The sequence below is a fragment of the Aulonocara sp. 'chitande type north' Nkhata Bay genome, linkage group LG16 (assembly GCF_057382095.1).
Source record: "Aulonocara sp. 'chitande type north' Nkhata Bay isolate Kocher_YH1m ecotype deep benthic linkage group LG16, A_spYH_male_GT1.1, whole genome shotgun sequence".
NCBI classification, from domain to species: Eukaryota; Metazoa; Chordata; class Actinopteri; order Cichliformes; family Cichlidae; genus Aulonocara; species Aulonocara sp. 'chitande type north' Nkhata Bay.
The window spans coordinates 13,276,571-13,303,684 of NC_141359.1; the positions used below are offsets into that span (position 1 = coordinate 13,276,571).

Here is a 27,114-nt window from a genome sequence, read left to right on the forward strand (position 1 = left end):
TAAGACTGGCTTTTTTTTTTTTTTACCCATTTTAGTCGTTCTGCAGTGAACTGCACAAACTGATAAGTGATCTGTTAAGGCACCAGTCACACAGGCCTGCAGATGGGATGGCCGCCAGTCACTGGGGAAGAATAAGTACTCCCAGACTGGTTGCATGTGGTTGCTGGCAGTCACTGTGAAACTGATTGCTGATGATCGTTCATGCAGGGCTTAAAACAGTCAGTGACCCCAAGGTAAGTCCAGGTACCTCATGGCTGCAGGAGTTGCTAAGTGAAGCTGATCATACGGTGCTGCACTGAAAACCTCATTGTGATTGCTGTGGCTGCAAGCAGATGGCTACAGTCACCTTTAGTTTGTATGGAAGAGTGTTTGTTTGCAGACACTTGCAAACTTTTGCCAGTGACCAAAGTGATCACACAGAGGTTTGTGGAGCAACACCCTCTTCGATCAGTTTCACCCAGCAACAATCAGCAGCTGCTCCTCAACCAGTCGGGAAATCACTTCCCTAGTGACCAGACATTTTGAGAGTGCTACCAACTATCTCTGAGTAGCAGACATGTATGTGAGGGTAGTGAAATATATGTACAAGGACAGTGAGACTGTGGTCATGTTTGCAGAGTGTGTCTTTAAGGTGTAGTTCAAGGTTGGGTGGGATTACATAAATGATTGGCTCTGAGACCCTTCTTATTTGCAGTGGTGATGGAGAGGCGGACAGAAGCCTTCTCTGACTATGACGTTTGCAGACAGCATCGTGATCTGTGGTGAGAGCAGGGAGCCAGTGGAAGAGAGCCTGGAGGGGTGGAGGTATGCAGCAAAGAGAAAAGAAGTCGAGACAGAATACATGTGTGTGAATGAGAGGGAGACGAGAGTAACGGTGAAGCTACAAGAAGTAGCTGCGAGGTGAAGAAGAGAGTGCAGGCAGGGCGGAGTGGGTGTAGACGAGTGTCAGGGGTGATATGTGACAGAAGCATAGCAGCAAGAGTGAAAAGGAAGGTTTACAAGATTGTAATGAGACCTGCTATGATGTATGATTTGGAGATTTGGATTTTGGATAGCCACAGTTGCAGGTGGAGCAGGTGAAGATGTTATGATTGTTATTAGGAATGATCAAGATAGACAAGATTAGAAATGAGTACATCGGAGGGACAACTCAGGAGGCAGAGTTAGACGGGTGAGATTGAAATGGTTTGGACATGTGCAGAGAAGGGATGGTAGATACTTTATATTGGACAAAGGATGTTGAAGATGGAGAAGATGGTCGTAAAGAAGGAGGACATGCAGAGGGTTGGTGTGACAGAGGAGGATGCGGGGCTAGAATGAAGGCAGATGATGTGCTGGAGTGACCCTCTAAAGGGAGCAGCCAAAACAAGAAGAAAGAAAGGACGTCCTGCTGTATATGCCAGACACACAGGATTTAACTTAACATGTATGACATAAATTAGCATACTCCAAAGCAGTGAAGATAACTGCTGTGCATTTAGAAAGAAGCATTTAAAATTCAAGCTACCATGGCCTTTCTTTGCTTTCAACCACCCATTATTTCAGCTCAAATACTAAAAGTGAGCTCTCAATTCTTTGTGGTTTGAAAAAAAACTGAAGCCTTAATGATGGAAAAAGCTCAATTTGAACACAGTTTTTCCAATTCAAATAAAGTGACCACAAGTTTTGCAAATGAGCCTGCGGCACACACACGCATACACAAATGCACACACAGAGTATGAATAGTGAGTGTGAAGTTCTGTATTCATCATGTTGGACACAGGACATGTCATTACTAACAATACGTTACAGGCAATAGCGGCAAGTTTAATCAATCCGGCGTGATAGTAGCGGAAGTTACAATAACGTCAACATGAACATCACAAAGATCCAAGTAGAACAGGTTATACTTTAAATGAGCACTGATACCCTTGGCAGTCTATTGACAGTCCACGCCGCTGACCCAGAGGCTGCTAAAACCTTCATCAGTGGTCTTCTTGCATCCTCTGGGCTCCTCTTACGCTACTTTTTTTTTCTTCTTTTTTTTTCTACTGTTCATTCGATGAGCTCTCCTGTCAGCATCAGTCATGTTTTACACAGCTAGATGAAAGTCTGCAGGGAGTGTGTAAAATGTTACTGGGTGAGTAAGCACGGCGCAGGTGCTCCACTGTAGATCCAGCACATGTCAGGGCTCACGCGGACCCGCTTGTCCTTTCCCATGCTGCTTTTTAACGAGGCATTTTGTTTAGTCGTCAAACGCTTCTTCTTTTTTTTTTTCCCTTTTTTTATGGAGCAGGGAGAAGGCTGTTACAGATATTTGCAATGAGCTCTCATTCTGTGGTTCTTGAGCGTGTGTGTTATGGATTACGGAGGCTTATAATGAGTGCAGTGTGTCTCTGCAGCGAGGAGGGTCTCCAGCGGGCTCCTGGGAGCTGCAGTTTGTGGTGTCTGGCCTTGTGAGCTGAAGAAATATGCTTTGCATTGTTTGTACTGATTGAATGCACATAATAGAAAGGGTATAGTATGTTCTGTCTGAGTCCCAAGGGCTGTAGGTCAATTTTAAGGCCCACGTGAGGCTGATCTGACTGCTCCAAACTATCACTCACAAGTTAACAACCAGTATCTCTGGGGCCGTTTTCTGATCCAATAATCAACCAAAATGCTTTGGACAGCTTGAGAGGAAGGTCTGTGGCCAAGAAAACTGCCGGCTCTTGAGAGTCTTGAGGGTCTGGGAGGGTACTGCTGTCTGCTCAGCTGCACTCCTCGCAGTTGCAGGCGAGGATGTATCTGTAAGTGGCCGTAATGCGAGTCCCGCCAGTGCAGCGCAGCCTCACCGCCTTCAGCTTGGAGGTGTGCGGCCGGCAGCAGGAGCAGGTGCTCTTGAAGGGCTGTTTGAGCACTGAGCTGAATGAGATGAGGGGGTCGGAGCGGGTCGTGTGGCTGCAGTGGCCCTCGCAGCGCGCCAGCAACACCATCTGGAAGAAAGAAGTAGGCGAAAAGGCGATGTTATGAAAAATACAGATAAGCATTTTTCGTTGACCTTCAGGCTCTTTAAGGGGAGTAAAAAGATGTTTGGGCTCTGTGTGTGTTTATGTGTGCGTGGTTGGCCACTTTTTTTCTGTGCTGTTTAGAGGGAACAAAGCCAGCATATGAAACCTTTCCCCAGTTTAACCAGTCAGCACACACACACATCACCAGCCTGATTAGTGTTGTGACTGTCCGACCGGCATTCCTCTGTAGGTCACTGAATTCCTGTCGCCTCCCTAAACTGACTCCTGTGTCATGTCCTTCTGCCAGCTGCTGTGTGTCGCCACCCGTGTACCCACTTTGATAAAGGCCTGTCTGGGGCCATGTATGGGTGACACACACACACACACACACACACACACACACACACACACACACACACACACACACACACACACATATGAACAGTGTTGTCGCCACTTTAAGACCATTTGTCTTTGTCCTGGCAAAGGATCAGGCTATCAAACTTTGGCCTCCTCTCTGTCTGCACCTTTCCTGCTCCTCCTTTTACTCATGAGCCAAATTCAAATTCAAATTCAAATTTTATTTGTCACGTACACAGTCATACACAGTACGATATGTAGTGAAATGCTTGGACAACTGCTCGTGACCTAAAGAAAACAAAAAAGGAAAAGGCTATGAATAAGATAGGAAATAAATATGAAAAATTAAAAAGGGTAAATTTAACTAGGAAGGAATAGAATATAAATTAAGGTTAAAAATGAAATAACTGTACAACACAAATTAGAATGAAGGGTAAATTTAACTGGGAAGAATAAGATAAAGATAAATATATAAATTAAAGTTGAAAATAAAATAACTGTACAACAAAATACACAATATAGAACTATATAAGAATGTATGAAGAAATCTAAATATAAATAAATATATACACAATAACAGCAGCTGTACAAGTATTAACCGGAAATGAAGAATATAGTGACCAGTGTTGTGCAAAACCAAAGTCCAGAAAGTCCAGTGTGTGTGTAAGAACTATATGTGTGGGTCAGTACTGTGTGGTGGTGTGATTGAGAGACCGTATCGCCTGCGGGAAGAAGCTCCTCCTCAGTCTCTCTGTGTTGGTCTTCAGGGAGCGGAATCGTTTTCCTGACCTCAACAGAGAGAACAGTCTGTTGTTGGGATGGCTGAGGTCCTTCACGATCTTCCTGGCCTTGGTCCAGCACCGCCTGCTGTAGATTGAGTGCAGGTCAGGGAGCTCGGAGCGGATGGTGCGCTCAGCTGACCGCACAACCCTCTGTAGAGCTCGTCTGTCCTGCATGGTGCTGTTCCCGAACCAGGTTAAGATGTTTCCCGCCAGGATGCTCTCTATGGTGCACGAGTAAAAGTTCCTGAGCACCTTGGAGGGCAGTTGGAAGTCTCTCAAGCGTCTGAGGTGGTAGAGACGCTGTCGGGCCTTTTTCACCACGGTGTTGATGTGACAGGACCATGACAGGTCCTGCGTGATGTGAACTTCGAGGTATTTGAAGCTGTCCACTCTCTCCACTGGGCACTCGTTGATGACAGGGGTCTGGTAGTTCCTCTCCTGCTTAGTGCTGAAGTCCACTATCAGCTCCTTTGTCTTACTGACGTTTAGAAGGAGGTTGTTCCTCTGGCACCAGTTCTCCAGATTCCTAATCTCCTTCAGGTAGGCCGTCTCGTTGTTATCAGAGATCAGGCCCACCACGACGGTGTCGTCAGCAAACTTGATGATGGTGGTGGAGCTGGTAGTGGCCACACAGTCATATGTGTACAAAGAGTACAGCAGGGGGCTCAGAACACACCCCTGGGGGGCTCCAGTGCTGAGAGTGGTGGAGGCTGAGACATGTCCGCCCATCCTTACTGCCTGTGGTCTGCCAGTTAGGAAGTTGGAGATCCACTGACACATAGATGAGCTGAGTCCCAGATGCTCCAGCTTGGTGGTGAGTGTGGAGGGAATTATGGTGTTAAATGCAGAGCTGTAGTCTATGAAGAGCATTTTAACATAATTCCCCCTTCTAGTGTCCAAGTGAGTGAGTGATGTGTGGAGGAGATGAGAGATGGCATCGTCTGTGGAACGATTTGGACGGTAAGCGAACTGTAGTGGGTCCAGTGTGTCTGGTAGTGAAGAAATGATGAAGTCTCTGACCAGGCGTTCAAAGCACTTCATCACTACTGAGGTGAGGGCTACAGGGCGATAGTCATTGAGAGAAGCAGGGTGGGGTTTCTTCGGGACAGGAACAATGATGGACTCTTTGAAGCATGTGGGGATCACTGACTGAGATAAAGAGATGTTGAATATCTCAGTGAACACAGGAGCTAGCTGGTATGCGCAGTCTCTTAGGATACGACCTGGGATGCCGTCTGGTCCTGCTGCTTTCCTGGTGTTCACTCTCTTGAAGGCTCTCCTTACTTCATGCTCGGAGATGACGAGCACGTTTCCGGTGCTGGCAGTATCTTCCTGTCTGCAGCCGTTAGCGCCGCTAACACTAGCATTGTTGGAGACCTTAGCTGCAGCCTCGAAGCGAGCATAGAAAGTGTTCAGCTCGTCTGCCAGAGTCACGGCCGCGTTCGTCATACCGGTTGTTGGTGCTTTATAGTCCGTTATTGTCCTTAGTCCCCGCCACAGGCTCCTAGAGTCACTCTGTTGGAGTTGTGACTCTAGTTTCCTCCCGTAGCGCTGCTTCGCCTCTTTCACCGCCCTCCGCACGTTATATGACGCGGCTTTGTACGTGTCCATGTCCCCCGTCATGAGTCCCGTGTTGTAGGCAGCGGTGCGGGATCTCAGAGCGTCGCGGATGGTTTTATCCACCCACGGCTTCTGGTTGGGAAACGTTGTGATAGTCTTTGTCTCCACGGTATCATCCGCTAGTTTCCCGATGAATCCCACAACCGCTTCCGTAAACACGTTGACGTCATCGTCGGAGCTGTTTCTGAACATGCCCCAGTCTGCGTCATCGAGTGCGTCCTGTAACGCGGCCACCGATTGATCCGTCCAGCGCGCGACCTTCCTCTGAACCGGAACTTCCTGTTTCAGCCTTTGTTTGTATTTTGGCATGAGGAAGATGGCGGCGTGATCAGATTTGCCAAACGGGGGGCGGGATTGTGCCTTGTAGCCGTCCTCGACCGTAGTGTAGCAGTGGTCCAGTGTCCTTTCACCCCTGGTGGGGCAGGTGATGTGTTGATAAAAGTTCGGCGCTGCGCGTTTGAGGTTGGCGCTATTAAAGTCCCCCGTCACAATAAGCGCAGCGTCCCGGTGTTGTGTCTGGTGCTGTGTGAGTGCCTCATGCAGCTCGCATAAGGCGGTGACCGTGTCCGCTTGTGGTGGAATATAAACGGCACTTACAATGACCGATGTAAATTCCCGAGGTAGATAAAAAGGACGACACATGATGGACAGTAGTTCCAGATTTGGTGTGCAGGAGCGTGTGAGAGGAACAACGTTCGCACTGTTGCACCAGTTGTTGTTCACCATTAAACACACGCCGCCTCCCCTTGACTTCCCCGAGTCCCGTGTCCTGTCCATGCGGTGAACCGAGAAGAACTCGGCCGGCTGGATGGCGTGGTCCGGCACCGCTGGGTTCAGCCATGTCTCGGTGAAGCAGAGGAGATTGCAGTCCCGAATGTCTCTCTGGAACTTTATCCTGGCCCTGAGGTCGTCAAGCTTGTTCTCCAGTGACTGGACGTTGGCGAGCAGGATGCTAGGCAGAGGTGTGCGGTGTGCACGAGCTCTCAGCCTGTTCCTGACGCCGGCTCGCTTCCCTCTAGGCCGCCGCCACTTCCCTTTGTTCTCCCTCGAGATCTCACTCGGCCAGCTCGGATCTGGAGTTAAAAACTTCGAATTGTGAGTACATTGTAAACCAATAGAAACAAGAGTGTCACTGTCATACCTAATGTACCCAATGGTGATGATTTTGCCGATTTAGAAACGCTGAAAACTAACTTAAAAAACAAAGACAAAGAAAAAGTGGTCGGAGCAGTCGTGACGGCAGCCGACCTCACCGGCGCCATCTTAAAGCCGCTACATTAAACAAACCTATGCAAGCTTCAGTACTGACACAGCACTGTTCAAGTGCCATAATGAACTATTATCGGGTGAACGTACACCATTTTAAACGACTCAGTTTGTACTTCTGTATATTTCCATTCTCATCGGTTGATGGCCACCCTTCTCTGAGCCTGGTTATTTTGGAGGTTTCTTCCTGTTAAAAGTGATATAAAGTGATATAAACCATTACTAAGCAGTCATCATGGGCTCATTCAAGCAACTTTGTTCATGTTGGAGGGTCCTTGAGGAACATTTAGAGGCTCAATTTCAAGAAAAGGTTATTGGAGGAGATTCTGATAACTCAAAACTTTCCCAAAGGAAACTTATTTAAAAAGTCAGTTAATTTATATTGCAAATTTTCAAGATGTACAGTATACATTTTTTATTAATTTGCACCTTTATCAGTTTTTTCTAATTTTATGTATGATTATGTTTTATTATAGTGGAAAATAAAACATCACTAATAACAGAATCTAGTGACAATATACTGCTGTCGGAGGGATCATTCTTTTAATACAGAAAAAAAGAAATTATTATTTTAGATGCAACATGTCAGGCTCATTTTCCCTATTATTATTATTATTATTATTATTATTATTATTATTATTATTATTATTGTTATTATTATCGTTATCGTTATTATCGTTATTGTTGTTGTTGTTGTTATTATTATTATTATTATTATTATTATTATTATTATCGTTATCGTTATTATCGTTATTGTTTTTGTCGTTGTTGTTGTTATTATTATTATTATTATTATTATTATTATCGTTATCGTTATTATCGTTATTGTTTTTGTCGTTGTTGTTATTATTATTATTATTATTATTATTATCGTTATCGTTATTATCGTTATTGTTTTTGTCGTTGTTGTTATTATTATTATTATTATTATTATTATCGTTATCGTTATTATCGTTATTGTTTTTGTCGTTGTTGTTATTATTATTATTATTATTATTATTATCGCTATTATCGTTATTGTTTTTGTTTTTGTCGTTGTTGTTATTGTTATTATTATTATTATTATTATTATTATCGTTATCGTTATTATCGTTATTGTTTTTGTCGTTGTTGTTGTTGTTGTTATTGTTATTGTTATTATTATTATTATTATTATTATTATTATTATTATCGTTATCGTTATTATCGTTATTGTTTTTGTCGTTGTTGTTGTTGTTGTTATTGTTATTATTATTATTATTATTATTATTATTATTATTATTATTATCACTGCAATTTCATCTGCGGTAGTAGTAGTATGTAATTTTGCAACAAACTGTAAATTTCCTTTGAACTATATTGTAAAATGTAAATACAAGACTAGCTTTGTATTTATTATTTATATAATTATTTAAAATTATATAATATACAAGTATTATATATTTTCAAAAGGGCTTGTACCACCTTGTGGGCCCCTCTGGACGTGCCCCTGGTCTGATGGGTGTTATATAAATGTAATTCTATACATATAGGACAAATGTCAGCAGTGCAAATATAAAGCACATCAAACTGACTGTTGTTGTAATTTGGTGCTATATAAAGAAATAAAATAAAACGGAATAAAATTAAATAGGACACGAAAGTAAAAAACTGAAGGTGGAGTGCAAAAGTACTGGAGCTGGATGTGTGTTAGTTGTGTAATAATTTTTAAAAGAATTATCTTAAATTCTTGAATTCTCACGATGAAAAGTAGCTATGATTAATCATGAAAACTCCAATATGACATGAACCTTGCATTCATCGGTCTGTTGTGTTTTAGTGACAGGCGCTGTGGTTACTTTTTCCTACTTTGGTTTTTTTATTGGCAGTTTTTAATTTGAATTTGAGGTTTTATGCTCTAAACTCAAGTACTTTTGTAATTAGGAATAATGGTGCTTATTTTGGCTGAAATTACTTCAGTGTTTCCAACAACAGCTGCTGTTTTACTTAAAAAAGTCACTGCTTGGATTTTCAGACTAAAACTGAGCAGCATTGGACTTTATTTGAGCCGGGGTTGCTAAATGCACGTGGATCTGTTAGGTAACAATGTAATTACAGTGTGACATAAAGAATGTAAGCATTTGTCTTTTAAAATAAAAGTAATTAATAACCAAAATTTCAAAATAAAAGCATTAAAACTTTGTCATCAACTAGCATGTCCGCAGCAGTGTTGCTGTCCAAGTTTAGACAGATGTAATTATGTTAAGAACTAAGATACTCGGAAATGAAGGACGAGTTTTCTGCAACCCTGCACTGAAATATTTGTGATTCCCGTGAGGAAGTCCCATATGTCCTAAAGACAAAATCCAGAGTCGACACAGTAATCTGTGCTGTCGTCAAATGGATAGCTTGTGTGACTGATCCATTCAGATGCATGGGGCATGTGAAATATTTTCTTTTTTTTGTCTGTGTGTGGGGATGGGGGATTGTGTTTGCTTACTGTAGTCTCTTACAGCAAGAATATTTTTTTCATGCATTTAATATGTTATAGAGTTTGTTTTAATGTTTTAGAGGCTGAAGTGTCATCTTGGCCTTTAGAGGGTCTCGAGATCCACTTCCTGTTTTTTGTCGTTGCTTGGATGTGTGGAATGGCTCCCTGGGAGTAATGGCTGACACCTGGTTTGCTCATCTGCAGATATACAATTTGGGCCTACGGACTCAGCTGCTAGCTGACCTCCAGATTATTTGTTTTGACTGAACGTTGTCACCATTATTTTTTTGGTTTACTTGCACAGCACTTGTTCACACAAGACACATAACCGAAGAACTCACTCCATGTTAAACGTTTTGGTGAAACACTTGGTGAAAATCATGTGTGGTCTCTACATTCTCTTCTGCCCCATTGTGCTTGGGTTGTGAGGGCAGTAATACTTAAGAGGAATAACACGTTCAGTTCAGTTTCTCATATGAAAGCTTGATTTTATAGCCTTAGGTCACCTCAGGCTCTCCTGTGCTCTGATGTTTCATTTACTGAACAACACATTAATTAATCAGCAGTGGAAGTAATAGTTAGTTGGAACCCTAATTATAAAAAAAAAAATTTAACCTTGGAATTTTTTTTTAATGCACTTAAATTATAATTAACCCTGTAATGCCAAGTATATCAGATTTGATGCATCAGTTTTTAAGAACTATAACCCTCTAATATGTTTTTTTTGGTTTAAGATAAACAAACTATGAAAAATAAATTGCACAAAAATCCTGGACGTAGCAAAAATGATACAAATTAAATCTTATACATGCAAATTCGTCAGAAGGGTTGACAAACAATAGTTTGAAAGAAAGGAATTTTCTGGAAATTTTCAGGCTTTACAGGCTTAAATAAAACTCAAGGTGAAGAACTAGTTTTACACTGGTAATAACTGGTAAGTGTGTTCTGTGTTTTTGAACACAAATCAAAGGCAATTTCTGATAAATCCATTTGTCAGATGGCTTTCTACATTTCTTTGAATAACTGAACCCTATAGTTGGTTTAGTGTCACATAAATGACAATGTACAGTATACTCACACATCAACACCAAAAACCCAGCAGGGGTGAAAATAAGCAGAGAACAAAGAGGGAAGAAAAAAAAATCAACATCTTGAACAATTTTTCACTCATTTTTACTGCACTGCAAAAAAACAAAACAGTACAATTTTTATGTTTGTGGACAAAAAAGTACAATAAATAACAACATCAGTGTATGAAATATTGTTTTTTTCCTTCACAATTAAGGAAGAAATTTTCTTCAGCTCCGGTGAAACAGGTCACAACTGTTACTTACATTAACCCGAGAAAGCAGCAGTTCAGCACTGGCAGGAAACCACACACTGTGGATCTAACCTGTGTGTTTTCATCATGTTTTTGCTAATAAGTTGAGACAGATGCTCAGACAAGAGTTGCGTTAGCATCTAAGCAGGAAAGTCATTCAAAAACAAACCCAATCCTATTTCTTTGCACGCTGCACAGTGCCAAGATAACCATAATGAAATCCCCAGGTTTATTTTTCTTCTCCCCTCAGATCCACAGAGGACATTATACAACTGCTTCCACTGGCTGAGTTGTGCTCTTCGCACCCTGTAAACTCAACTTTATTTGTGGAATTAGCGTAGTGATGGTGTAAGTTCAAATTTACAATGGAGGAGTTTGCTACCAGAATATTACTCAACACCTGGGCTGCAGACAGCAGAGAGAGCTTTTTTTTCTAGTCATACAGCACTGCTTGAGCTTGAGCTGCCCCATATTTCTTTGTTCCTAGGAAAACAGGAAAAATGTGTAACAATACACAGAGTATAGAAGGCAAAAACACACAAAGTCAGTGTTTTGTATGGCCACTTTTATGACCACCTTTAAAGCTTTCGTTATTTCTTATTTTCAGCTTTTTGAAGGTCAGTCAACGCTGTTCTTTGGATGTTTCTGCCTTTTGTTCTGTTTTCTGTCAAGGTGATCCCACACTGCTTCAATAATGTTGAGGCCTGATCCCCAACACTACTGGCCCCAAGCCATGTTTTACAGATGGCTGTAGACATTCGCTGTTGTCCCCCTCTCTTGTTCATACAAATCCTCTAAAGATCCACCTCTATAAGACCTGGTGCCACTGATTTTTTAGTCCAGTTCACTGTGTAATCTGCCATACCTCATCCAGTCTTGTTTCTTTCATTTAAGATTCATTTGAAAAATCAAACCTTAATTGCCTCCAAATAATGTGGAACTTCTTGTACACACACAATTTTCTTCTGTCTTGATTATTGCTGCTCACTTTTCACATGCATTTCTCAGCCTCCTCAGCCCGTCTTCAGTTGGTACATAATGCAACAAAACAAAAACTAGCCGGCATTCAGAATCCATTTAAGAATGTTACTAACAACATATAAAGCCCTTCATGACCGGGCTCCTGCGTATAAAGCAGAGCTACTGAGACATCATAACTGCAGCCAACCTCATCTGATCGGGGTCTCCTAACTGTTGCTCTTATCTTAAAGCTTGTGGTAATCACGATTTTGTGGTTGTAGCTCAGGTTGGCTGAATCTGGGGTTTGTTTTAAACATCTGCTGCAATCTCATTTCTATAGTTTAGCTTCTACTTAATCTTTTGCTGTCTATTTGTGGCCTTTTTTTTCTTCTGCTATGCGTGTATAGGACTGTGTATGCAGGAATGAAAGCGACTGTGTGCTTGCATGGTTGAACATGTGCACTTAACTTTAATGCATTTTTATCCAAACTATGAAGCCCTTTGTAACTGTTCTATATAAATAAAGTTATTATAAGTACATTTTCCCTGTTTCTCTTCCTTCTTGCCTTCTTGAGACCATTTCTGATGGTCATCAAACTGAAGTTGGATCAACTGGAGTGCCAGATGCATCGCTCAGGTCTTGTGTCAGTTTTTTTTTTTACTGGACTTTTTCCTGTTCCTTAAGAATGGGCCTTTCAGATACTGTTTATCTGATGTATATTTTTAAGCCTGCCACTTATTTTGTCCCCCAGTTTCCTCTAAATATTTCAGGGCACAATGCACAACATGATGAGATATGGCAACAAGTTTTCAGCTAACAGCTCTTTCCAAATTGCCTACTACTGCTATTTTAAGTCTATCAAACTATTTGACAAAAGACAAAATAAAGTGACAGAAGATACTTTTAAAATTGTTTATTTACTAAATTGTCTGTGTAGACACAACGCTGGCTCATCCCTTTGTTAAATGACTTTTGTGATACTAATTCATAGGTCAGCATTAAGGGATTTAAAACTCAAGAATTAAAAATGAAAATCCTCTGAAAATGGTCAGGTACAAGGACTGGAATGAAAATGTTCAAAGAAAAGCTTTAAAACACCTTCAGACAACCTGAGGACCCATCACTCAAGACAACCTCCTAAGCCCCAACGTCCCCTGACACGGGAGCAAAAGGCAGGAGATCAGTTAGGCTTGGGGCTTAAGAGGTTAAAAGGACAGGGAAGTTTGGCTTTGCAGAATCTAAATATAAAGAAATGACAGCTGGCTCAAACTTTTTGCACAGTACTGTACACAGCCAAAATATGAAAGTGGAAAGACTCGAGGAACCAATATAGTTTACCCCAGAAAAGAAGCAAACAACAAAAAAGAACACAACAAAGCGTGAGGGCCCATCATTTTATTGGTTTCTATCCGCTGGCACCGCATATAAAACAAAGGACACGACCACATGCTAACTAGCACATAACGCACCAGCACAGGCATAAATGCCGGCAAGAAGTCGGCCACTTACGTAGGTTACATTGTAGGCACTACAAAGATTCACCACAGAAGTCTAAATCAGGCCTGAGGTGTAAAACAGTTGCTCAGTTAGGCTTCCACTCGGCTCTCTGTGCGCTGTAATAGAAAGCCAAGCTCATGCTGAGTGTGTGTTCAGCCCTGCCTCGCCTGAGCCGAGTTGCGGTTTGGCCACCTGCTTGATGCACTCATAGTCAGAATATTAAAAAAAGACCAAAGAACAGATCACTCACGCTAGACAAGCAACTGCACTGGTGCACAACAAAAGGAAAGAGGGAAAATCGACAGCACCTTCCTACAATAGCATTCACATGTTTGGTGCTACTCAGTGGGATCATCAGTCTCTTTACGTCAAGTGGCTGCCTTTAAGTTGTCAGGATACACACCACACCATTGTTTAATCACTGCCTCTCCACTTTTCTTCTTCTTTCCTCACCCCATCTCTCTCTCTAACCCTCTTTAGCACCTGGCAGTGCACGAGCGAGCAGGCTAACAGCGACACGATAGCTTCAGCCAAATCTGAGCCCCAGCTGAGGTGCAGAATATGTCTGCAGCGTGGCCCATCTCCAGAACCACCAACACACACACATATACACACACTCCTATGTGACTCTTCTAAAAGAGATGGAGATTAAGAGAGCAAAGGAAAGAATGATACACTAGAATGGTCAAATGGAGAAAGGCTTTCAAGGGGAAATGAGCAATACTAGTAGAAAGGAAGGAATTTGTGAGAAAAAATGGCTCTTAAGTCATTGCTGGGTATTATTCTTAGGCTCAGGAGCTTGATTTGAAGCAAATGGCCCATTACCTTAAGGAGCTCTGTGCAACCTTAGAAAACCACTGTTATTGCTGACACCTCCACCCAGGTGATCAGTAGGCTATAGCTCAGGTTCATGCTCAGCTTGTACTTTCGCCAGTCAACACTGTCCTGCAAAAAAATGTTGTTCTGTTGTATGTGCTGTATTTCTTGTATCTTGAACAGAAACCAGGAGACCGGTATAAACACTGCGTATCAACATAAAGACATCAAAGCTAAATTGCAGACAGCTTGCTAACCACCTCCATGTTGAAAAGAAAACCATATTTTGTATAAAGTAAATATTACTCATAGATATCTTTGCCATTGCATGATTTACTAAAATCAGTACCATGTGACACTTTATAATCAATGATCACTTTAGCTGGGCAAGCTAACCAACTAGCATTTTCATTCAGATATGATTTTCACTGACAAGCAAGATGTGATTAGCCATACTCAGTTTTGGTAACATTAGCAGATAAAGTCGTTTTAAAATGTCCAGCTAAGTTATTAGATTAATTAGCAGACCCTGCTGTTTGCAGTTTGTCCGTGACTCTGAAAACCAAACATCCTGAAGTCCACCACAGTTTCCCCTGATAGTCAAATTTCCACTTCCATCTCCAGACCATCCAACTTAAATAAAACTGTGTTCTGGCTAATTTCAGCTCATCAGCTAACATGGACAACTTGATACCAACACCAGCTAACCTTATGTTTCATCCTGCAGTGTATGACAGGGCTTATTAGTTGACTTATGTTCTAAGCTGTTGTTTTCTGCTCTTGACACTTGCACTAGAAGGCAGGCACTGAGCTACACGGGGTGTAGAATAATTGTCACATCCTTTGGGTTTTTGTGGAAAAGTTCAATCACATCGTTCACACAGAAATCACACCACCGGCTGACAGAGGGAACTGAGAGACTCGGGGATGGTCTCATTTTTGAACTTATATTGCACTCCATTTAAACACTGGCAACAATAAACATTTAATACATCAAACAAAGTAAAAGTCACATAAAAAACATTGACAACTATCTAGATTTCATATGAAAGGTTGGCTTTTAGTGTGTTGGTAGGTTTACCTTGGAGTTGCATTTATAAATTGGGTGTGTGATGGTCTCCACAAAGTGATGCCTCATGCAGCGGTCTGGGTCAGCATCTCCCAGGTGTGCGTGTCCGTTATCGCTGGCCTTGTTGCTGCTGCTGGCAGAATGGACCAAGCCCAGGAGGGGGCAGCACATTAGAACCAGCAGAAGACCAGAGGGGGAGCCCCCAGAGATGGAAGGTTTCATGATCGGGCCACCCTGAGGCTCTTGATCCTCACGGGATGTCCAACGTGTAACGTAGTTGCTTTTCTTCCTCCTCCTTACAGAGTCTGTTCTGTCACAAGGCTGCACAAAAGGAGATTGTCTTTGACTCTGCTTTGTTCCTGTCAGCTCACTGTAGGTTCAAATTCAGCAAGCTTTAGGTAGTAGGAGGGTTTCTTGGGCAGGCTGCTCCATCCCCCGCTGCCTTAATCCATCAGAGTCTGGAAGCAGAAGACAAACATAACTGCATCAATGGAAACATGAAGAGATAAAGACCAGAAAAAGCAGCGATATTGCGTGTGGCCGTTCTATGTTTTGTCCACAAGTCAAACTGTTCCAAATGCTACAATTCGTGTGTAGTGGATGAAGCTATCTCCAGACATAGTTTTTTTTTCTGCCAGTTTTTGAGATTAATTATTTGAGTGTGTGTGTCTCAAGAAACTGGCCGTCTACTTTGTCTCCTTTATTCCACGCTCAACCCAGTACACCCACACACGGCACACACATGTGGACACATAAGTCCTTGTGCTTTTATTATAGAAGAGAAACTTAAGCCATGCACAAACAGCCTGCAGCCGGGCCTTTTCCTCTCCCCAGGAATGACTTTTTCATTAAAATAATTCACTTTCCCAACAAGCCCTCTCATGACTGCAAGCCCTCTGCATATTTTCACATTTATTTAGGTAATTTTTTTCCCGACTTCATAGTTTTATAGTCCTTCTGACAATAGGGTTTGTGTTAAAAGTGAGCCTGGTTCTGGCTGCAGCAGGTATGTTGAAATGTGTTGTGAATTAAGTGCATGGTAGGGTGAGAGATGGCGAAAGGAGCAAAATAGCCATGTTAAAGTTTATTAACTATTATTATCTATCTATTTTCACGAGCTACCCATAAATTCATGCTTTGTGATCATTTTAAATACTTTGACCCAATTTATACTTGTGTGCTAAAGGTTTACGAAGAAGTGGTTACACATGGAGTCGCAGGAGCTGTATTTATGCTTAAGTGTTTGTTTTTTTTAAACACGTACAACTAAAGTCAAGTGTAAACCGTGGCTTTGTAAATGTAGGTGCTCATTAGTGGTGCTGTGGAAAAATATGACTTTTACACAGTTGCTTTGGGATGAGAAGAAAGTTATAATTTTGATGAAGGAACCGACCTCCCAGCCCATTGTTCCTTCAGTGGGCTGGTTTCAGTCAGTATGCAAATGTACTGTTTATAAGATTGGGGAAACCTGCAGTCAGCTGAGACTGAAGAAGTCACTTGGATGAGTGACGAAACGTTTCTCCCACTGAAAACGCCACGTCCAGATGAACAAAATCAACTTTTGGAGATCAGTAGTCTGATGTTGATTGTACAATAGTTAGAAAAATTCCAGGTTATATAAAGTGGTCAGATGAATATTCTGTTCCTTATTACTCCTCAACTAAATGAATATGTATTTAATTTCAGGGACAACTATATAACCCCACTGATGTATTTTCCACTCTGTCATATGTCAATCATATCATTCATTGTCACCTGTAAGTGCTTTAATCCTTGAAGTTGAGAAAAGTTTAACGTTTGAGCATAAATGACTAGCCTACTTCATGCTGCTGACATTTGTTTCCCTCCTTTGTGACAGTGTAAATGTGTAAATGGTAAGATGACCTAATTGCTCTCTATGGTCTGAGGTTGCCATGTTGCTGGTTGTTGCTTCCTGTGTGGACACCTCTTGACATATGATGAGTACAAGTAGTTATTAAGTGATAATGTCTACTTAAAACGTTTGTGAAATGTAACCTATTTGAATAGTACTTTGATAATACTTGGAAATTATTGAAATTTTAACTCAAGACAATTTGTAACTAGCTCTTCAGTCAATTGCTTTTAGTTACATACCTATGCAAGAAGTGGAGTTACATTACAGTAGAAAATGAAAATGTAACTTTAATGCATTAGTGTTTTTGTGAGTGTGTGTCCAAACATCTGCTAATCACCCACCTGAGGCTTCTATGCATCCAGTTGCCTTTCTCATGCAATATGCACTATTTTAGTTGCTTTATCCTAGTCACAGTTCCACCCGATATCATGGAAAAACGTGTAACAGACATCCACCGTGTCCATTTCACGCTTTGCCTCTCCAAAGCATGAAAAGGACATGCATGCAGAAGCTGCAGTACCAGCAGGCGAGGTAATATATTGAAAGCCAAGAAGTCGCTATTGACCAAGGGTGGAATAAAGTACATTCCAGGGTCCTTAATCACCAGAAACAATTTACAATAATTTGCAGCAAGTGGCTGGTACTGCTACTAAAATGATCAAACCTAAGGGAACGTCTTCAGCCTGTAGAGAACTTTCCTGTTTTATTACTTACAAGGAATGCATTTGGCACATGACTGAATTACTTATAGTCTTGCGTTTTAAAGCTATGTCTAGCAATTTGTGACCTACTACATTTCAAAATAACTTCCCAAAAAGGTCAGTTGCACTAAAATACTTTCACAAAACACGAATACATAAAATTATGTTATTATTATCATTTTATTACATCCCTTTTCAACACTGCACCATCTTGCACTCACTTCTTCCTCTGAACTAAAACCAAGCAACTAGTTCGGGCAAAACCTTTAACCCATCTCTCCATCTTCAGCTCCCCTTTAGTTCAACCCCAGTGTTTTTCTTTCTAAGGGGGAATCATTTAACCTTAACATTCCTCTTGAGAGAAATAGAAGTATCATTTGGCCTGTTAAAATAAATATTCCCTGAGATGTTTCGTTGGCTTGTCGAACATGTGCTGCAGGGTTTACATTGCAGTCGGCTCATGCAACAGGATGCTTTAGACAGCCAGCACCCATCAGCACTTCCAGCTTTGCCAGCCATACCATTAGAACGAACACTGTTATCCCCGTCTCTGCTGCTGGTATCGCTATCAGCATCATTAGTGTGCATGTCTTAGAAATTACACAGTCAAGTCATTGAGAATCGTACAGTGGAATCAATTCCGTTCCCATGTAAGACAGAGTAAACGAGGAAAATAGAGGCATCAGCCAAAGTGGACATTGAAGCAGATGTTGGCTTGTTTTTACTAGATCGACATGATCTACATATTTACGTGCACCCATGTGAATATAGCTTACAAAAAGTAGAATAAAACTGGACATGAAAAAAATATCTATTATGAAAAAAAATAAAAATTACACTACACTAACACTAACTGTAATGATTTTGTGAACTTTGAAAACGAAAATAAAATAGAAATATAGAGGAAATATCCTTTAGTGTCTGGTAAAACTTTAATTACAGCTTGCCTGATGACACTGAGGGACATGTTTATCGAGACTCTGAATGTCCACAAGAGTCAACTGCTTTCAAAAAGTTCTGTTTTTATTGTAATAATTGTATAGATTTTTCTAAATCTTGCCTCTGACAATTCCCTTTTATACAGTAACAGTTAAAATAGACTTAAACTCTGATGCTAATTAAAAACTAAAAGTAAACATTTTATAAACTAATCCGAAACAAGAAAATCCACTCAGAGAACTAACTGAAAATAATACAAAATAAAAGCGAATTCGAAAATACAAAACTATGATAACTGATCCATTTAAAGACCAGATTAAGCAGCAATGGGGCAGTGAGACAAAAATTTGCTGTCGGGCTCCTTTTGACCCGAGACTACCCTCACTTATGCCTCTGTGCACACCTTGCATGCCCCGTGGCCTCCAAATTCCCTTTCAGTGCAGTGCGCACTACAGAGCACACATGACAGCTTCATTACGTCCCCAGAGACCCAGAAAACAACCAATACTCAAGTGGTAAAGCAGTTCTTAGGTTTTCTGCACGTCAGCTGAATATGTGGTCAACAGGTTTATTTTCCAGTAAATGTGATCTTACTACCCCATAAAATCTAAGCAACGTGAACTCAAAAAATGAACTAGACCTTTCTTCCAGCCTCCATAATCAATATTTCTAAAACACTTGAAATGATCAATGCAACAGGAAAGAGTTTGCTCAAAGAAGCATAGCAACTTAGTGAGCAGGTGGCAAACAAATTTGTGCATATAGCAGTTAAAAAGTCAGATACCTTCCTAAAAATTCAGTGGAGACAACGACTTAAGAGGACTTTACACTACAGACCTACATTCAGCATGGCCTGAGAGACATATTTACAATGAACTGGAATACTGCTTAATATCTACTGTATTCAAACACACAGATGTCTGGATAAAATGGTCATTATCAGCTTCAATTATGATAATATGGTTTCCCTGCTCTCAACTGACTAAACAATGAATTATTGACGATTCAACTGATTTTCCCTTTCAAATTGCCTATTAAAAGTACACATGCAGTCAATCTGTGAATTTTCTGGCTCCTGTAGTTTTGGCGCTCAGTGACAGCTGGATGCTGCCTTAGCTGGACGACAGTCTGGTTTTGGATGAAAGAGCAGAAACCATATGTGATTGCAGCATCTCCTAACCCACTTTTTAAGGGAAATGTGTTTAATCAGTTCAGATCAAACATGACAATGTAATTGTATTTAGGTGTTTTCACAGGAAAAACATCCGCAGTGTTTCCTCATAAATCAAAATGTCCACTCAGAACATGTGTTTTTGTTAGACAACAGGCCTTACCATGAAGCAAAACAATCAAAGATAATGACAGGAGTGAACCGCCTAGTAAATACCAGGACAAGTCAAGCAAACTTTATTTTACCCTAAATCTCATAATTTTGGTCTCCAGCCAGCTCTGCGCTCTCTGATTACTAATTAGTTGAGCTAGCCAGACATTTCCACCTTTTTATGTGCACCAGGGAGATGACTTTCTATGACTGTCGTCTGCTTGTTATGTATCCATCTGAGGCAGCTTCCCTCTAACATCATTGCTATGCAAGCAGGGACGTGCCCTTACCGCAAGGTGACCACACATCATTATTACTGTCTCTTTTGGCAACTCATGCTTAAACTCTGAAAGCTGGTCGTATCAATACAGAGCTACGAATGGCAGCTGACTCAGATAATGGGGGCTTTCAGGATAATATATGGAGATTGTATCTGGCTGAGTGAGTTCATTACTGCACTGTGAATGTACAAACTGAGAACTTATTAATGTGTGAAATGCCAGGTACCTTATACTCTCACCTATCCAATTCATATTTATAGAGATCTTAGAGTTTAGAAAAACAAGCTCTATTGCCCCTTCCACCCCATTCCCCCAACCGATCCAAGTATAATGACCAGCAAACCCGAGACCGTTACGGTCCATATCTTTCCTGGATCTATTGTTTGGAATCAACCCCATCATCAAGTCCAACCAAGCTTGTCTTTCTGATATAATTACAAAAACAAATCCCCATGGTGTTCCACTTAAACCTGAACCTTTTCCTTTTCCCAAAAACAGTCCCTCTATCGTTCCTTTCCCATCACATCTTTCTCTTTAATCCCCAAGACCAAGCAGTTGCACCGGTACCGTCTGATGTCTGATAGAAATGATTATTTCTGGGAGGAGTGCTGGATACAACCTCATTATGTCACCTTGGGTCCTTACTGCTTTCATTATAATGTGCTGCTATGTGAGCAATACAACAAGTCATTAATTCTGAATTACCCATGAAATTTCACCTCAGTTAAAGTAAACAACCTCCTTTGATGATCGTTGTAGAAAAATTGCTGCAAGACCAGGTCCAACCCCATAACCTCCAGCAAAAAAACCACCTCGTCCTTCATCCTCATCACATGGATAACTTCCATTTGGTGTATCACATACATCACTCGAATTGATTTTACTTTAACAAATCCAGGTTCTTAGTTGTGTTAACTGAAAGCCTGTGTCCTGATATCCGTGACAGGAATCCATGTTCAGAGCTTAGTGGAATAGGAACACTGCATGAGGTAAGACTACAGGAAGCAGCAGCTGGACCGCTGCTTCAGAGTGTTAGACTTGTACTGTTCTAGCAAAGAAGGAGAAAGTATGTTGTGTTCTACAGAAGCCAGGGACATGGGGGAGATATGCTGAATTAGCTATCACAATATTGCCAAGTCTAAGGCAAAAACAAGTAGTCCAGAGTAGCATTATTACAAGAGGAGAACGATAGAGTAGTGGGGTGATTTTGTTATGTATATATTGAGTTAAGACCACCACTAATAAAGACAGAACTTTCAACTAAGTACAGTTACAACATATTAAATTGTTTAATATGTTACCTTAATTAAGATGGTTACACAAGTAAGTTGAATACACTGCTTAGAACTAACTCTTTAATGTGTACAGCTGGCGCGTAAAAGAGGTCTTAGATATAAACTTAATGGCTACTTAGTTTATATTATACTACCAACGTTAGTAGTTACAAAAATTACGATTATAAAAAGCCTTAATGTGTATTGCTTACTTGGAAATGTTGCCTGAAGAAAGCCTATTTTCTCTCTGTAGAGAACATGGCACCACAGCTTAGGTTTGCAAAGCTGTACCTGAATGAAAAACGAGACTTCTGGAACAATGTTCTTTGGACAGACGAGACAAAAGTGGAGATGTTTGGCCGTGATGCACAGCACCACGTTTGGTGAAGCATATCTGCACAAACATCTCATACCAAATGCCAAGCATGGTGGTGGAGGGGTGATGGTTTGGGTTTGTTCTACAGCCACGTGACCTGGGCACCTTACAGTCACTGAGTAAACCATGAACACCTGTGTATACGCCTCAACCCAAATGAAATGCTGTGGCGGGACCTTAAGAGACTTGTGTATAAACAAAGGCACACAAACCTCAATGAACTGAAGCAACATTGAAAAGAAGAGTGTGCCAGAATTCAATGTGAGAGTCTGATAAAGCTATGTGGAAATGGATTACTTCACGTTATTAGTGCTAAAGGTGGTTCTACGAGCTACTGAGTTCATGGGGTCAGGTGAAAATGCAGCGTCATGAATGTACGCTTTGACTTGTGAAGTAAGGAAGCACACTCTAAACCCTTTTATTGAAACATGACATTCTTTTTACAAATTCATTCACATCATTCACGTGGAGAAATTCAGAGCCTGACAGACCTGAGATGACAGTGAGTTACTAAGAAATGATTGTAAAATCATTTAGCAAAAAGCTAATAGTTTTAGCTTTAGATTCTTCGTGAACATCCTGCTTCTTTGGCCTATACCAGGTAAATGGCAATTATCCATTACCTTTATTTATCCTTTACCTATCTTACCTTCCCACTGTCACTGGGGGGGGGGGGGGGGTGTCATATGATTGTTGGGTTTTTCTCTGTATGTATTATTGTAGGGTGTACCTTACAATATAAAGCACCTGTTGGTGTGATTTGGTAGAGTGCGTCCACTGCTTCAGGTCTTACTTAAACAAATTGGAACTTCAGTAATTTAGCACAAAGGCCTCCAAATCTAAAGCAATCTCTTTTCCTCTTCAACTGACCAACGTGAAATTCCCAGTACTCAGAAACTAATAAGAGTGCCAAAGCTGGAGGCCCAGAGGCAGACGAAATTATTACACAGCATGTATTATTTGCACTGTAACTCCAGGCCTATATCTAGATCTGTGCTTATTGCTTATAAAAAGACATATCATCTGTCATAGAACAAATCAAATTAAACAAACTCTCCTTCATTTTTATATAACTTTAGCAGCATAGCCAAAGGGCGGCTAATTTAAAAAAGGGCTCTGGACCTGCAAAGAGATCCAAACTGGGTTAAATATATAATATGTGGGAATCCAAACCACATTACTACAAAGACAGCCCCACAGTTTGTGTGGTCTGAAGGTTTTGGCTTCAGCTGAGAAGATAATTCCAAGCTTAAGAAGTGCAGACACTGTGATGCCTCTCTTAGAGGCTACTGTGGGAAAGATGCCTCCCCACGCTCACCTGGGATACAGAGACCGATCATGACGGGTCTGAAATACAGGCAGGCCAGATCTGCTTCAGGTTTTTGACTACTTTTGGAGTATCTGTGGTGAACAGTTTTCATTATTTTCTTACCATTTATAAAACCAAGCAATCGATCAGTTCACACAGATCAGTGACAGCAAAAACTGATTTCCCTGTTTTCCACTGCTCTAAGATACACAAACACAAGTCATAATGAAAACTTTTGTTCAAGAGGTACAAGTGAAACAATTACGTTATCTCAAAAATCTGTTATGAAAAGTGACACTGCGCTGACGCCCCAGTGTATGTTGTGTAGAACAGAATTGCACAATACTTGTTACCATGTTTTCTTCTTAGCAGTGGGGTGCAAGTATAAATATCCCCTGCCCACCTTACTTATGGGTTTTCATCTCACACACACAAACCCTCACATATGTACATAAGGGCTGTGTCATGTGGTATTCTCGTGGGTGTTATTATGCTCCTGCTCTGGGGCTCTGAACATTGCTGGGATGTTGGTGTGTGACGGCACATGGCCTGGGTAGAGGAGTCGGATCTTCTGAGGGATCCTCTGCTTTATCACCTATGCCTGGCGGCAGCTGAGTACACAGTTGTTGTCCAGTGATGGGCCTGTCTGCAGTCACAATGGGGAGCTCGGGTATTAAGCCCCCACTGCCCTGCTGAGAAAAACAGGTGCATCACAGGACGATGGAGGAGATGGAGTGAGGGCGAGGTGACAGGTAGAGCGGGGGAAAAGGTTGTTTTATGGTCTGTCATGAATAACTCAATCTTGCCTTCTCTCCTACATTTACTGCTACATCATCACCCTCGCTGCTGATCTGCCACGGCTCTGTATCATGCCCAGAGTTTACGTCATGATTTTCTATTCACCACCACCTGCCCTCATCCCCAACCTCACCCCCTCCATTGTTTCACCAGCTTTTAATAAACTAAAGGGCAGATTCCTGACTGCAGTGAAGTGAGGGGGGGTGGGGGTGTACAGAACCAAAGACCTGTCCAACCACACACACACACACACACACACACACACACACACACACACACACACACACACACACACACACACACAGTTTGGCATGCAGAGTGCCAAGCTCTTCCACTGTCTACTGACGCCAGCTCTCAAAACGCACACACAAACTTACTCTTCCTCTCTGTCTAAAACACACACACATTCGCCCTCTCTTACCCTCCCCACGCGCCACTCTCCTAAAAGCTAAGCTCCTCACTAAATATATATCCCCCCCCCCTCCCCCCAAGTAAAGATAAGACAAACAGTGTGGATTTGAGAGCACTGTACAGCCAATGACAGGCGGCCGTGTGAGCTGGAGCTAATCTTGTGTTAGCTTTACAATTTAGGCTTCTCAGAAACAGTGGGAAATAAGAGGCACTGAGATTGGAGAATACACAGGGAAGGCATTTGTGTAAATATTCTCCAGTTTCTTTTTCTTCTCATTTAACCAGAGTGTGGGAGCTGTTTGTTGACCGCTTTGATAAAAACAGAACCCCCTAATCTTCCTGAGTCAACACGCATGCACCTCAAATCCCAACTCCATCTCCTCTGCTGTTCTCTCCATCCGTGTCAGAAAGAAGTGGGGGGAAAGAAAAGCTGTGGCGAGCTGTGGGCTAAAAAAGCTGTGCATGTAACTAGATCAATCCTCAATGCAGCTCCAGGCCTAAGATGTTTTTGAAAAAGAGGGAGCGAAAGGAGTCATGGACGCATTTGTTTTATCGCTCTGGACCGGGTTTCTTTGGGCAGCAGATATCTGCCACATGCTCGTCTGGGTGGTTGGTGTTAAGGATCCCCTTGATGGCCTCAGGTTCGTGTAGAGCATCCATTTGTCAGAAGCACATTCCTGTGGCAGTGAGACATTGTGAACTGCCTATCAGAGCTTCAGCACTGTCCAAATAAATATACTCACAATGGGCCCCAGTGTGTGTGTGTGTGTGTGAGAGAATATGAAACATGAGACACAAAACCAAGTGTGTGCTGCTCTGCCAGAGTATTGCTGTCTATCTGTACCTGGCTGAATGTGCAGTGTTTCAAACACACCTCCTACTCCTCGTCTTCGCCTTTTTCTCTTCCCCAAACAGTTCAGAGGTGATTCTCAGAGTCTGCGGCGCTTCTTTCGTTGCCGCGCAAACTGTTTCTCATCTGGTGTCACCGGAAGTGGACGGAGATGTCTGGAGGGCTGTTTGCATCACACGGTCTCAATCGCTTTCTTTTTTCTGCCCCGTCTTGTGTCATGCTCTCTCACTCTCACCTCCTCCAGCCCTTCTTTTCTCAGCCTCTCTCACACATCTCAGTTTCATTCTGTTTCTCCTATTTATTGTGTCCTCCTCCTGGCTCTGCCCGTCTCTTTCTTTCTCAGATGTTTTTTTTCCCCCTTTCCTCCTACTTGGGCTTCTTCTCCTACCCCACTCACATTATCCCACACTCTTTTGTAGCCACTTCATTTTTCATTTAAACACCTTCTCCCTTTATCATTCTCACACACACGCCTCTCCTCCTCAGTCAAATCAAAGTGGTAGCTCGCCTCCTCCTCCTCCTCCTACCTACCACAGAGTCTATTGTATCTGTCATCATGTACTTCTAGCATAAGCCAGCAGCCTCGGGGTCCAACATAACAGGCCAAGTCAATCATACACTTACAGCCATGAACGCACACACCTGTAAAACACATATTCATGCATCTCCGGAGATGTTCACTATTAACGCACTATTAATGTCCCGCAAGCCACGCGGGTTCCCACTATCCTTCCAGCCTCGCTGTCAGTGCCTGATTAGCAAATCCACCGGCGCCAACACAAACATGTTTCCTCTTATTACAAATCATGTCACACTGCGTCCTAATCACAACCACTTGCAGTTTATGGACTCGCACGGTGTAGAACTGCCCTGCAGTAAAACAGGAATGCACACCTGAGCTTAGTGATGTGCAACAGAGGAAGGGAGGAGTAGGGGGGGAGAAAAAAAAAGTGAGCAGGAGTGTCACTCAAACTCTCTTTGAGCGAGCCCATGTGTGATGCACGTACAGCTACGTAAAAATGCACACACGTGAAACACATCCAGGGTATAGCAGTGAATACTTGGATCCTCGATGGCATGCCTGATACAGAGTTTGATTGACTACATTTGCAGTGCACAGAGTTATAAAAAAAGACAACAGGATGCACCCAAATCTGCAGGAGTGCAGATTCAGAGGTGTGACACCCAGGCTGATGGTCTTACCTTCAGTGACCGGCAGCAGAAAGACAGCAGAGGTATCCGGAGAGGCTGCATGCAACACTGGATTTGTTGTTCAACTGTTGTTTCCCAGCCAGCTCCTCTCTCCTCTTGTTTCTACCTCTCTCTCTCTCTCACTTACACACACACAGACACACACTGATTGTCTGAGCGCTCCTCTCTCCTCCCTCTCTCTCTCTCTCTCTCTCTCTCTCTCTCTCTCACCTCTGCTTTCTCTCTCTTTCTCCCTCCCTTGCCCCCCCTCTCCCTTACTTTTCTTTAACAGGGAAATCACCAGACAGAGGGAGCAGCCTGGATGCTCCCCGCCTGTGAGGACGCTCATCACATGTGGATCGTGACACAGCAATCGTATATCATACGCCCTTTTACCTCTTCCCTCTCTCTCGCAGGCACACCAGCTGACGCACCGACATGCTCCGCAGCGGCAAATGGGAATTCCAGGCTTGGAACGACTCTGCTTGCCCCATCAGGAGAGAGCTGACCAAAAGCTGCAGCCAGTTTTTTACGAGGTCAGGGTTATAAAACTGTTAGCAGATTTAGTTTATTTAAAAACAACTGGCCCCTGCGGCCCTTCCTCTTCACGCGGCGTCCCCCCCCCCCCGTGACACAGGGGGTAGGGGCGGAGGGGTTCGCAGGTGTGGTGGTGGTTT

General features: G+C 42.2%; 1 protein-coding gene across 1 annotated transcript; it reads right to left on the reverse strand.

Moving 5' to 3' along the window:
* Nucleotides 1–26,623, reverse strand: ndp (norrin cystine knot growth factor NDP). Its single transcript, XM_086267469.1, has 3 exons — nucleotides 26,450–26,623; nucleotides 15,123–15,568; nucleotides 1–2,954 (listed from the first exon to the last, which is right to left on the reverse strand). The coding sequence occupies exons 2-3, from the start codon at nucleotides 15,330–15,332 to the stop codon at nucleotides 2,730–2,732; spliced, it is 435 nt and encodes a 144-aa protein (XP_086123595.1). The 5' UTR covers nucleotides 15,333–15,568; nucleotides 26,450–26,623; the 3' UTR covers nucleotides 1–2,729.
* Between the last annotated feature and the right edge of the window lie 491 nt (nucleotides 26,624–27,114).

What these genes read in the sequence shown, in the direction of transcription:
- ndp (XM_086267469.1), bottom strand. Translation starts at nt 15,332, where the DNA reads ATGAAACCTTCCATCTCTGGGGGCTCCCCCTCTGGTCTTCTGCTGGTT. An exon ending in TTTATAAATGCAACTCCAAG is followed by an intron (nt 2,955 to 15,122) that starts GTAAACCTACCA and finishes TCTTTCTTCCAG; the next exon opens with ATGGTGTTGCTGGCGCGCTG.